The sequence below is a fragment of the Electrophorus electricus genome, chromosome 10, assembly GCF_013358815.1.
Source record: "Electrophorus electricus isolate fEleEle1 chromosome 10, fEleEle1.pri, whole genome shotgun sequence".
NCBI classification, from domain to species: domain Eukaryota; kingdom Metazoa; phylum Chordata; class Actinopteri; order Gymnotiformes; family Gymnotidae; genus Electrophorus; species Electrophorus electricus.
In genome coordinates, this window is record NC_049544.1 from 11,875,961 (window position 1) to 11,889,062 (window position 13,102).

A 13,102-nucleotide genomic window follows, 5' to 3' on the forward strand; every position below is an offset into this window, starting at 1 on the left:
AATGAAGAGGAACTGCAGATGACCAAAATAAACAACCTGTTACTTGGATGCATCTCAAGTTCTGTTAAAGAGCATGGGCAAAAGAACTTCAGTCCATTCACTTCAAAGCCGTTAAGCACCAATAAAACCCAAGCAAAGTGCTTAACTGAATGGAACAAATTAAGATTTGTAATGTTAACAGTGTTTAGCTTAATGCTGTAAAGCACATCAAGCACTTTCTACAGCATAGACGGTTTAAACACCATACTGTAAATGGTGGTTTATTCATCTTGCTGAATTGGGTTGGCTCCCTATACCTAGTTCCCACAAAGAAGACACAAACTACCAAATGAGTCGTTTTTGTCCTTATCTGTTCAGCTGTGGAAAGAATGCGCTCAACTTTCAGCTACTTTGTATACTTAGAGCCACGGATGACGAGCATCAACAGTACTATTGAACCTAGAAAACCGAATGCCAAACTGACAATGGCAAAGATGGTTTGTATGTAAGATGGAGCACTGTGAGCTTTTGTAATGTTATCTGCAGTGTTTGGGGTTATTTTGGAAATGTTTAGGACATTGAAATTAAATCAGTCAACCTAACTTATGGACAATGTTCTCTTTATCTGCCCTGTGTGTAAGCATGGTGAATACTCTCCACTCGTGTGGACAGACATTATTAGCATTTCTTGCTGGGTCAAAAGTGAATCCACTGCCTTTCAGTGAAACAGCTCATCATTATTCATCAGCTCTACAGTCCTGCCATGTCAAAAGACAAAGAGTAATTGGAATCAAATCTAAATAAAGTTCCTGAGGTGTACTTCCACCACTGTCTTTTGCCACGTCCATACATATTGTTTGGAAATGGAAATTAAAGAAATGTTTCACTTTTTTATGGTACTGCATAGCTTATCGCCTCTTCATTGTGGCTTTTGAGTAAGGTTTTACTGTCCTCTAGTGGAAAAGCACAGCAAAGAAATAGACAGAGAACAAAATAGATGGATCAAAATGTGACTGTTCTCTCAGAAGCTGACTTAATTTCTGATACAGTTCACTGAAGAAGAAATCACTGATCCATTTGTTAAAAATGTACAAAGACTAAGTGGAATTTTTTTAACAATTTTTTTTTTGTTTTGCTTATAATGCATGTAATTCACATTTATTTTTCATTAGCTCAGTTTTATGTCAATTATGACAAACAAATATGGAAAGATGTTTTTAAAAAGGGATTAAACCAATTCAGTTAAAATGCATTGTTGGGACTGTGAGAGGGAACAAAACATCACTTGTGTTCTGCCATAAATAAGTTACATTTAAGTTAAATTTATATTGTGTAGTTGTATTATATTCCTTTATAAACCGCATTTGATTCCTTGTTCTAGCTGTACATGGTAAACAGAGGATGCTTTTTCATCTGTTGGGTCAGAGCATTATAGTGATCAAGTCACCTGAGACACATTGAGAGAAAAATGTTTTTATAAGTTAATACATTTTCCCCCACTAAAAATAATGTATTTTTGTCCTTCCGTGTCATTACATGTCCTGATGGCTCAACATTAGGGGCGTTACATCGTGTCTGCTGGATGAACAGACACCCATAAGACCATCGAAAGCAGAGGGGGCGTTCTCCTTTCCTCTTGGTTCAGTCTGTCAAATATGCATCATCAAGATGATCCAAATGTAAACAGCTCCACTTCCAAGTAAAAGCCCAGTTCTTCATCCATGAATATTTAGAGCACAAACGTATGTTCCAGAGATGATTATTCGTGTGATAAACATTGCTACTGCAATTTTCAGTGTCAGAATTGTCCTCATTAGTGGAACTATTCCATATCCCAGTAGTTTGTGTTCTAGTCATTTTGGTATACACTGTGAACTTGGAGCTGCTGCTGAAGATTAGATTGGTGGTGAGAGAGGGTGGGCTGCTTCCCACCCACCCCCTCCCTGACTGAGTTCAGCATTAAATGAACCCTGGGAAGAGATGCTGCAAGAGCAGCACGACACCCAACAGCAGCAAGCCGCAGAGACACAGCACCAGCCACAGTGGAACAGATCCTTGGCGCAGCAGAGGAAAAAAAACACACGCAACCCTCAGTTGGACTGCAGTGATTACAAGACTGGTAAATGTGTTGTTTTGAAAAACACACTGTTGTTATAAAACAGAATAACATTAACCACATTAAATAACTGTGCGCACAGTTTTAACAACTGCAATTCAATCAGTTTGGCTAAAATATTTAGATAATTCTTACTTTATTAGAAAGATCTTAGCCTTATTTATTAGATGCCTATATGGTCTGAACTGACAGAAATAAGATTTGGATAATGGGGCATGTTTCAAATACAAGTGATACACACATGGTTCATAGTACCAATGGACAAAATCCAGATATGACTGCGGAAACTGTGGTCACCATTTGAAACAAGACTAGTTTATATAAAACACCAAAGTAGCTTTGGCATTGTTCGAAGCATATTTGTTGTGAAGTCAGTAAAATCTAAATATCTTATACATTCAAATACTTTCTAAACCACATATTTACATTTAAATGTATGGCATTTAGCTGATGCTTTTATGACAGAGTACAACTTGGGCAAACTGAGGGTTAAGGGACTTGCTCAGGGGCCCAACAATGGCAACTTGGCAGTGGTGGGGCTTGAACCAGCAACCTTCCAAATACAAGTGTATATATGTGTATATATATATATATATATATATATATATAAATATATATATATATATATAAAAACTATACTCACTCCGGGTGCGCACTGAATGCAACTGACAGCGACTGTCGACAGCAACACTCAACATTGCCACTTCATTATTTCCTTTTGCGGGTTTGCTTTTAGGGTCATCAGGCAGGAAGGCCAAGTCTGTCACCACAATGCCATGAGATTCCTGTACATAGTACAGCCTCTACAGGACCCAGGAGAAAAGGGAAGAATGGAATGCATTACTTTCAGTATAGATTCATAGATTAAAGGAAAATATTATTAATGCCTACTAACAGAGTGTGCATTCATATGAATTTACCTGCAAAGAGAAAGCAATGTAAATGGCTACTGATCCCGTGATCGTGCCAAGGCCAAGAAATGTACCAGAGTCACTACGTAAAATGCATAAAAATGAGAAGTCACAACAAATAACACCACAGAACAACCAAAGCGATCAACAAGCATAAGGAATAATTCAGAACTCACCTCACATTCATACAGGATATGACTTCATTGCCACATGGTTTAGTGAGCAGGGGCAGGAAGCTCCTTCCATCCCATTTGGTGAGGTAGCACGGCAGCGGCTTACGCTCTCGCTTGTGGGGAATCTGGACCGTATACAGCCTCAGCGCATCTTTTTGATCCTCAACCTTAGCAAACCTAGAAATGAATTCCAAACCCACCTATGTTTGTGTGGCAGCAATAAATAACCATAAGCCCTTTTATTACCTCCCTGTATACATTTGTTGTTTGGGATGAAGAGGGGGAAAATTCCTTACCGACATGACTGGGAGCGATACATCTTCTGAGTGATATGGGGCATGTTTTCATGCCAGCATAAACCCAGTGCCAGTTGATCGCCACTCCACAGATTACATGCAAAATCTCGGCCTACTGTCACAATATGCTGAACAAAACAGACACACACAGCTGGACTCTGGACTCTTCCATTGTTATTCATGAAACCCATTCTGTCTGCATAGATGATATCTAACAAATCAATACCTTGTTGTCAGGGCTGATGTGTAAATCTTCTACTTCATCCTTATGAGCTTTGAATTTCAAATTCTCCTTCAAGGAAGGAAACTGAAAGGAGAGTAAGCAACTGATGATAATTTGCACCTGTGAGACACCAATCTGCCGGGGTGACCCAGGAGCTGAGCTAAAGTGTTCTCACCTCCCACACTCTGATAAAGCCGTCAGCCCCTCCTGTCAGTAGCAGCTTCAGGTCAGAGCTGAAGCACACACACTTCTGCACTGGGTCCTGAGGGCTAAGGTCGGACTGCACCGTCCCGATGTCCTCCACCAACACCTGAAGGGAATCGTCCTTCGTCCGTGACACATCACCACCCTTGTTGCCATTCTGGCCCTTCCCCCCTCGCCTCCTGGTACCACCCTGCTCCCCCGCTCCTGTTAAGTCAGCATAAAGAGGCACGCCCACTGAAAGCAGTGCTTCCTTCATTGGCTAACGAAACAGAGCCTTCCAGAAAATAAACAATGAAACATGAAAGCAATCAGAGATCTGGCCTGCCATCTTGTGGAGAAAGGTATGCTCTACTAACCGTCCTTTGTGACAGTTGGTCGGGCTTCTTTGCGTGCGCGCTGTCTGAACTGCATCAAGCTGCAGTTGCCATCCTGTCCTGCAGCGATCACGTCTCCTCCCAGCGCCATGTTCATAGTGGCACATATCCCTGTGTCGTGGGAGTGCAGCAGAGTGGCGCTGTGCTGACTGCCAACCAGCTCAAAACTCAGGAAGTGCTGTAGCCAATAATCGAGAGCACATTGTATCACACAACAAAGACTGAGTAAACAAGCAATACTAGCTGAGACATTATTTTTAAATTATGTTTCAAATCAGTGAATCAGTGAGGTAACCACTGTGCATTTGTTACAGAAAAATAAGATTAATCCAGACACTTACCACACCATTCTTAATTCCTGTCTTAGATGCCCCACCTCCTCCAGCAGTAATGATAAGTCCAGTTTTGGGATCAATTTTAACCGTGTAGAGAGGGAAGGGGGCACGGTATAATTCTGGAGCTTTTCGTTTGCCCATGATGTCCTGTGCTTACTGGACAATTCAAGTAAATTTCTGCTTCAAAAACAATTTCAAATTCAATCCAAATGTATTCTTATTACACAAATAGGCATATATATATATATATATATATATATATATATATATATATATATATATATATATACACACACATACATACATACATACACACATATACATATACATATACAAACATACACACACACACACACACACACACACACACACACACACACACACACACATTATGGCAATATGCATTTTTTATGTTTGGCTAACCCAAGTGTAGTATGAGAAGCATAAGAGTATGTGTATTAAAAATAAATAAATAATACTATAGGCACAACGAGAAGAAAATGCAAGGGAGTGGATGTGCAACACAGCATTGTCGATAGCTATGACAGAATGAAGCAGCCTTTCATATGTGACAGTTGACAGTTTGCAGTATGTGTCAAGAGTTCAGAGTTATTAGATCAGGTTGTATGTTACTGTAAATACTGTAGCTAGCTAACCTTTCCATGTTGTTCGTTTCTAAAGACAGAACTGTTGTGGCATTTACTGCAAACTGTAACTAGCTACCTTCAGTTTAAGTTATAGAAGCAGCTTCGTTAGCTAGCTAGCTTAGCTATCGTTACATAGCTAGACTGCTAGCTAGCTAGTTGCCGGGAGGTTCCTATAAATGTCAATGCCGGCAATTAAGAAATTTTACCGTAAATTATTTGGTTAGGTCCAAAAATTACCATTTTACAAATTATATCACCGACTCGTTCATGCACCAGTGATGCTCACGGAATCATCTTGCCTATTTAACTAACCTAGTCAGCTAACCGAGCTAACCCGAGGTTAGCTAACTAGCGAATTTAAGCAAGTTGCTGGCTGATTAAAAGCCCATGCCTTGCGTTTCTGAGTGTACTTCAAAATTACACACTGCTGTGTAACAGAATTTATTACAAAATAAAGTGGATATCCCATTACAGACTGAATACAACAAAGAAATAACAGCGATGATTACCTACTTCCTTACCTACACGTCAGCAGCGAATGTCCCCCGCATGTAGATAGGTTAACTAGCTACGTCTGCTTGTTCCTCCCCCCGCTCCAACGTCAACCGTAATTTATGTATTAAACGCACAGCAGAACCTGCTCCAAATACACAGGTCTGCATTAGGAGGACTGTGATTTTGTGATTTGATATTTTTATCAGTGAATCGGGTTTCATTTTGTGGTGGAAAAATGAGAGCACATCAAACACAGACAGCCTTATGCATTGAGTAGTAAAAAGTTTATTGAGTTCTGTCCCCTGTATAACAGAGAAAGAGACCTGCTTCGCAGTACAAGTCCCCCTCCCCTTATACACAGAGCAGAAAAGAAAGAAAAAAGAAAAAACAGCTCCTACAAGGTATCTGAACTTTATGTTTTGGTTAGCCTGAGCGCAGGTAGCGTCTTCTATCTCTACGGTTAGAACAGTCTTCTTCTGTCTCTATGGGTAGAACAGCACGTGAGCCGCTGATGTCCTTGGCTCTCACGCCTATCTACGTACTGTTATGCTGTGACTATAGAAACACAAAGCAAAGTAAAGTGAAGCAAAGTAAATTTCCACAACATTTCCCCCTTTGATTCTATATCACACACTATCACACATTTCTTCAGTGAAAAGCACTACGATGTCCTCGAGCAGGCCACCAACACCGCAGATGTGGGGTCGGTCAGCAGCAAGGTCGCTGAGAGCCGGCATGGTGAAGACACTAGAGAGACGTCTAAGGAGACGGCAAACACAAAAGAAGGAAAAGAATGGGTAGGAGAACGGGCAGCACCACAGCCACGAGGTGTGCTGCCCAGTTACTGAACCAGGCCGTCAGCCGATCTCACCATCCACCTTGCGTCGCAGGAGGCGGAGTGATGGCGGATCGCATATGATTCATATAATCAGTAACGTTAGCGCTGAGATCTGAAATGCAAAAACTGCAGGAAGTGTTAATCATTTTACACACCCCTCCTTCCTTCATGGTTAGGAGGTCTAATACCATTCTATGTTGAAGCACTGCTGCCCTTATCACTTGTTGTTCCAACATCAAGGCACCTATAGCTGCTGTGGTGTCATTAACTACTTGCAGCAACTGATAAGCTAAGCCATTAATCTTTTGTAGGGCTACTACTGTGCCACTGCCCAGGAAAAGGGACCAGCCAATGGTTTTACCCGGAGTGGTCCATGGGTCCCTCAGGAGTCTACCACGATAGGCTGTGTTGGTTATGTCTCTCTTCGCCCTGTGCTGCTCGGCATGGGGAAGTGTATACACCTGCATCCTTGGGCGCACTACAGCTGGATAACAACAACCAGTCCAATTATGTGGTAATTCACCGTAGACTACCAAACCACAGACCCACATCACATTCCAATGTCCCTGCAGGGTTGTCATGGAGCAATTCCACAGGGAGCTGCCGTTGGAGTTACTGCAAGTGCCATTGCTGTGCACCTGCACATAGTCGATGCACCTAGATCTGCTGCTTCATCTGACATGCACATATCTCACCCTTTCCAGCTGCCACATGCAGCATCATTTTTGGTGGTGCAGGGTCAGTGGGGCTGGAACAGTGTGAGGTCTGGTTAATCATCTGGCACATAAAGAGTGTCATGTTCACTGCTCCTACGTCTGCCTTTTTCAAAGGAATTACAGTCCATGGGACGCTGGTGTGCTGGCACACCAGACAATCTAGCTCAATATGCTGGGCATGTACAATGGCTGACATACATGCTGTATTATGTTGGCATTTAGCTGCTAAGCATTCTGCCTCAGTGGTGTTGGGGCCCTGGAAAGGTAACAATGCTCCCAACAAGTCGTGAGACTCATTGTCCATATCAACATGCAGTCTACGTGTTAGCTGAATGTGATCTACTCTACGTGGCAGTACTATGAGTGTCGGTGGCGCACAAATATCGGCACCAACCCTTTCTATACAGCACAGATAGCTATCGTTGGGGTTAGTCATATTCCAGTTTCCTTGTAACATTATCGGAATAGCATTGCCATCCCCAGGCGCGTTGGCAATGGTTAGATTGGCTGATTGCTTAACTTCGCTATCAGTTCTGATGTCCCATACATATTTTCTATTTGCAGAATAATCATAAGAATCTGATGGAACCCTGATAACGTGACACTGCTTTTTCGTGTCCTCTCTCAGGTGACCTGTAATTGTCTGCTGCACTGGCTTATTGAAGGCTTGATACCAAGGAATTCATTCCTTGTTAGTGGTACTAAAATAGCTGTTACTTAGCCTGGTCCAATAACCGGAGGACAAGGTGTCCCAGGTTATACGTTCGGATGTACTCAAGTGGATACTATGCCAGACCCCAAGTATCACAAGCACCGACACACCCATCTTATAGGTTTCTTGATGGTTCTGAGTGTCAAAAGGGTAGACCTTGCCTTCAACACCCTACTCAACACAGTTCCGACCTAGTCCGTTGGGGTGCTGCTTGGAGTTGGGGCTGGTGTCGGAGCCTTCTTATAGTGTGTGTGGTGTACCCAGGTTCCTCGTCCTATGCTTCCATATGGCTCCAAAATCTTGAACAACCCCCCAAGCATATCTGGAATCAGTGTAAATATTAACAGTTTTGTCTGCAGCTAGTTTGCATGCTTCCGTCAGTGCTACTAGTTCAGCAGCCTGCGCTGAATAGGAGGATGGTAACACTTCTGTTTTGAGCATTTCATGATCTGTTACTACAGCGTACGCTGCCCTATTGACCCCGGTGTTGTCCCTGCTTGCTGACCCATCCACATAGAGGCATAGGTCTGGGTTACTTATGGCTTCTTCAAAAAGATCAACCCGTGGCGTACATACCACAGCTAAGACTGCTTTGTAGTCATGTGGGTCTCCATCCTCCTCCGTAGGAAGGAGTGTAGCTGGGTTCAGTGTTGTACACCTTTTAACAGTCATGTTAGGCATGTCTAAGAGGGTGATGTGGTATTGCAGCCATCGCTGGGCTGATAAGTGTGACACTCTCTGGTCCTGCAGTATTCGGTGTACTGTGTGTGGGACTAAGAGGGGAGTATGCCACTATATCTCTTGAGGCTAGTATGGCCTTCTCGGCAGCTGCTATTGCTTTGAGGCAAGCTGGGAGTCCTTGTGCCACTGTGTCTAATTTTGCCGAGAAGTAAGCTACTGGTCTTTGATGTGTTCTATGTTTCTGGCATAGAACCAACGTCATATAACCACCTTTCTGATCTACCATCTGAGTGAAAGGTTTGTTGGGATCAGGTAAACCTAGGGCAGGCAGGCTTTATAGTGCTTGTTTCAATCCTACAAACGCCTTTTCCGCCTCTGGGGTCCAGGCCAACTGCACCGCATTCCCGGCTTTGGTGGGAATGATGGCCTGTAGTGGTCCCTCCAGTTCTGCATAGGATGGAATAAACATGCAACAGTAGGAACACATGCCTAAAAAAGATAACACCTGTTTCTTTGTGGTCGGTTTAGGTAGCAAAATTATAGCTTGTGCTAAATTTTGTGTCAGCCTGTGTGTATTCCCCTTAATGATATGCCCCAGGAATGTTACTTCCTCCTTACAGTTCTGTAATTTTGCTCTACTAGCCTTATGCCCTTTTGCAGCTAAATGTTTCAACAGGCGTAAGGTGGCTTGCATGCACAACTCCTCTGTCGGCGCTGTTAGTAATAAATCATCTACATATTGCAGCAGAGTTGTGCCTGCGGGAAGGGTAAGACCTTCTAGACTTTTTCTGCAGCATTATAAATGGTTGGCGATTCACAATAGCCCTGGCAGAGGCGCATAAACGTGTAGGGTTTTCCTTCAAAGGAAAAAGCAAACCAAAGCTTGCTATCTGGATGTACCGGTACACTAAAAAAAGCATTCGCCAGGTGAACCATCCACAACGGTGAACCATCGACTGTCATGTGGTATTTGTGATAATATGGTGTGTGGATTTGGCATTTCAGGCGCCCTTGCTTGTACTGCTGCATTTACTGCTTGTAAGTCTTGTACAAATCTCCACTCATCACGCCCTGGTTTATTCACAGGAAATATGGGGGTACGGACAGGCGAGGACGGACATGGTATTATCATGCCAGCATCTTGAAGGGATCGGAATACTGGCCTAATACCTTCTATAGCCTCCTTTTTCAACGGGTATTGGGGTTGTTTCAGTCCGTATGCGCCCTTTGGCGTAATCTGCACTGGCTCACAACTTTTGATTAATCCCACATCATTTTTTCCTTTAGCCCATAAGATATCCGATACCTCGCTCAAATAATTATCATGCTTGGATTCCGATGCTACAAAGTTAGTCAAGGGTACACTCTCATGAGGTGAGGTAAGCTCTACAGTTCTGTTAGCCGTAATTACATACGGCAGATTCATTCGGAATGCATCTACTCCTGCATTATAGTGAATAGTGGGTTGTTCAGTGGGTTCCCTTCTGTGGAGATGACTCATTCGTCTTATCCACGGTCCCACCTTCTGCCATTGTCTAAAAGGATTATTTCTGCCTAGTGAGACATGGGGGATGGAGTACTCAACATCATACCACCGTTTCTGTTCATCAGACAGTTCAACTTGCACAGCTACAAAATCATCATCCCAATACAAATATTTAGTTCTAATGGTGTCTAGGTTTTCATGACGGAAAAAGGCTTCTGCATACTGCTTATCTGGACCATCGGAAACATATGCAGTCCCATGCAAACATTCCGCATCCATATAAGTAAATTTACCCTTAGTTGCCCTTCTGGCGGTTTCGACCATGTGTTCGGTTATTCTCCCTGACCCACCTTGCAACCCCCACTCGTAGATATATCCCGGCTCCCCTTCTCCCAGCTGCACCATCTGTGCACTGGCTTCGCCTTCCGCAAAGGTAACACTGAGTCCCTTTGGGGAGCTTACTAAAGTACAACTCAATTTGCACATCAAATCTCGAGCCAGCAGGTTGATTGAGCACACAGAGGAAATAAGGAACCCATGACGAAACTTTCGTTCCCCCACCTGACATTGGAGAGGCGCAGACATGCACCTTTGCGTCTCTCATGCACCACCGTTCCACTCGCACCCATTATAGCCACCGTTCTATTAGTAATTCCCTTTGCTTGAATTACTGAGTGCATCTACTAAAAACTTGATTTGTTTGCCGTTAACGGTTAAAATTACTTGAGGTACTGCTAGGGGTCCCTTACTTAATTGCTGAGAATACATAGAGTAAAAATCTGGCACTTCCCTTTTGTCTGATGGGGTTGCTGGTCCCTCACAGACGTCCCAGCTCTCCCCCGCCCGTCAGTCATCAGCTGGCAGTGGGAAACTAGGTTCCGTTGCTGAGTCACCCTGTCCAGGGCAATCGCTATAGAAATGTCCTTCTTTTCCACAATTATAGCATCGGTTTCTCCAAGCCATATCCTTCCCTCCTGGAGCATCTTGCTCCCTTCCTCGTTCTCTCCCCCTGGGAGCCACTTGTTGCATCATAGTGAACATGGCTTGATCCATGTTGTCTGCTCTGTTCTTTGAATTTGAGCTTCATGATGTCTGGCATAGTCTTCAGCCAGTCTGCTGAGTCCAAACGAGATGTCAGCATCCATTTCCTAGTTAACCGTTTTGAGGGTGATGCCTTTGCTCTATGGCATGGGCTTTATCTAACAGATCAGTGTGTGGTCCTGCTTGAGGCAGTCCATAGGCGGGTGGATGTTCTGCTGCCACTGGATCAGGCACCACGGCTGTTGGTTTCTCTTGCGGTGGAGCGGATTCGAGATCGGGATCAGCTCTGGAGGACACACACTGATAAATGGAGTTAGGTTCATCCCCCCTTCCCAGTCCCCTTAGTTTGTTTGTTTTTTTTTCCCTGTTATCCACATTTTAAGACTTGCTATAATATTCCCATGGTGTCTATCCCATACCTTACGCTGACCAGAATCCCTTGGTCAGTTTTCCATACGTCTAAGTATATTATTAAGCAGTTTCATACTCAAGCTCCCATTCTGAGGGAACCCATAACAATCTACCTATATGGGCAACCACCTTAGGGCACTCTCCCCATAGTCCCTTCGCATGTCATTATGTAAGGGCTGGTTCCACTCGGACGGGTCATATTGCATTATTTTAGTATTTTGGGATCCCATTTTATTACTCTCTCAATGCATGCGCTGCTGTAATTTTAGTCCCATTAACGTATCTTATGCTCCATTCGCTCGTGGACTGATTCTCCTCCCAGGTCCGGACCTATTACGTCTCCTAGACATCCCTAATCTCACGTCTGAGCAATAGGGGCCACACTATCAGCAGGCTACTGATTCACTTTATTTTGCACCATCGTAACAAAGCTATTTCAAGTACATCTGAAATATTCTTATGCTAGAGGAGAACTCCCGAACGGCCGCACAGAGGGAAATAAATATCTGTGTACTTACACAATCACTGCTCTCTCCCACTCACGGTTCTTTTTGAAGATGAGGCAGGCACCGCAAGATGAGGGAAAATACCTTCACTCTGGCAGTACTTTTCCCCGAATGGGTGTTCCCTCCCAGCTCAGCCTTGCCAAGGAGCGTCCTCAGTGAAGTGTTGATTTTCGCTCTTCAGAGGTGGAGCTGCTCATCCTGCCGACAACGCCAAATTGTGGTAGAAAAATGAGAGCACATCAAACACAGACAGCCTTATGCATTGAGTAGTAAAATGTTTATTGAGTTCTGTCCCCTGTATAACAGAGAAAGAGACCTGCCTCACAGTACAAGTCCCCCTCCCCTTATACACAGAGAAGAAAAGAAAGAAAAAAGAAACAACAGCTCCTACAAGGTATCTGAACTTTATGTTTTGGTTAGCCTGAGCGCAGGTGGCGTCTTCTATCTCTACGGTTAGAAAAGTCTTCTTCTGTCTCTATGGGTAGAAAAGCACGTGAGCCGCTGATGTCCTTGGCTCTCACGCCTATCTACATACTGTTATGCTGTAACTATAGAAACACAAAGCAAAGTAAAGCGAAGCAAAGTAAATTTCCACAACACATTTCAACTTTAGGAGAGTAGGGCACGGCTCATACCACCCAGCCTAACACATCATATAGGTAATGTGGAGCAAGAGTTATTGGGGAGCCCCCCACACCCCCCAAACCCTGAAAACTATGCCTATGATTTGTATCAAGCATGCAGTTCAATAGTGTAAAATATTTTTTTCCATATGATGACATATGAGTCTCTAGCATATTTAAACTATAGGCCTCAATCTTATTGTTAATGGTTTAAATTAATGTGTTCAAAGCTTAAATTAAAGCTAATGAAAGTTTGACTGCATCATGCTGTCATCTCTCTGTCATCTTTCTAAACAATATTGCTTATATTGAAAAATGATTGATTATAATCATGA

The 13,102-nt window shown here is 43.3% G+C and overlaps 1 protein-coding gene across 4 annotated transcripts; it reads right to left on the reverse strand.

Moving 5' to 3' along the window:
- Nucleotides 1-1,090: 1,090 nt before the first annotated feature.
- preb (prolactin regulatory element binding) lies at nucleotides 1,091-5,850 on the reverse strand. Of its 4 annotated transcripts, none has more exons than XM_027001626.2 (10): nucleotides 5,780-5,850; nucleotides 4,618-4,788; nucleotides 4,259-4,454; nucleotides 3,874-4,106; nucleotides 3,702-3,782; nucleotides 3,476-3,603; nucleotides 3,183-3,356; nucleotides 3,016-3,088; nucleotides 2,739-2,898; nucleotides 1,091-2,033 (listed from the first exon to the last, which is right to left on the reverse strand). In XM_027001626.2, the coding sequence occupies exons 2-10, from the start codon at nucleotides 4,750-4,752 to the stop codon at nucleotides 1,939-1,941; spliced, it is 1,275 nt and encodes a 424-aa protein (XP_026857427.2). In that variant the 5' UTR covers nucleotides 4,753-4,788; nucleotides 5,780-5,850; the 3' UTR covers nucleotides 1,091-1,938. The 4 variants fall into 4 exon arrangements, with proteins under 4 accessions (XP_026857427.2, XP_026857429.2, XP_026857426.2 ...); XM_027001628.2 differs by having other exon boundaries at nucleotides 4,618-4,767; nucleotides 5,780-5,842; XM_027001625.2 differs by having other exon boundaries at nucleotides 4,618-4,791; nucleotides 5,780-5,806.
- Between the last annotated feature and the right edge of the window lie 7,252 nt (nucleotides 5,851-13,102).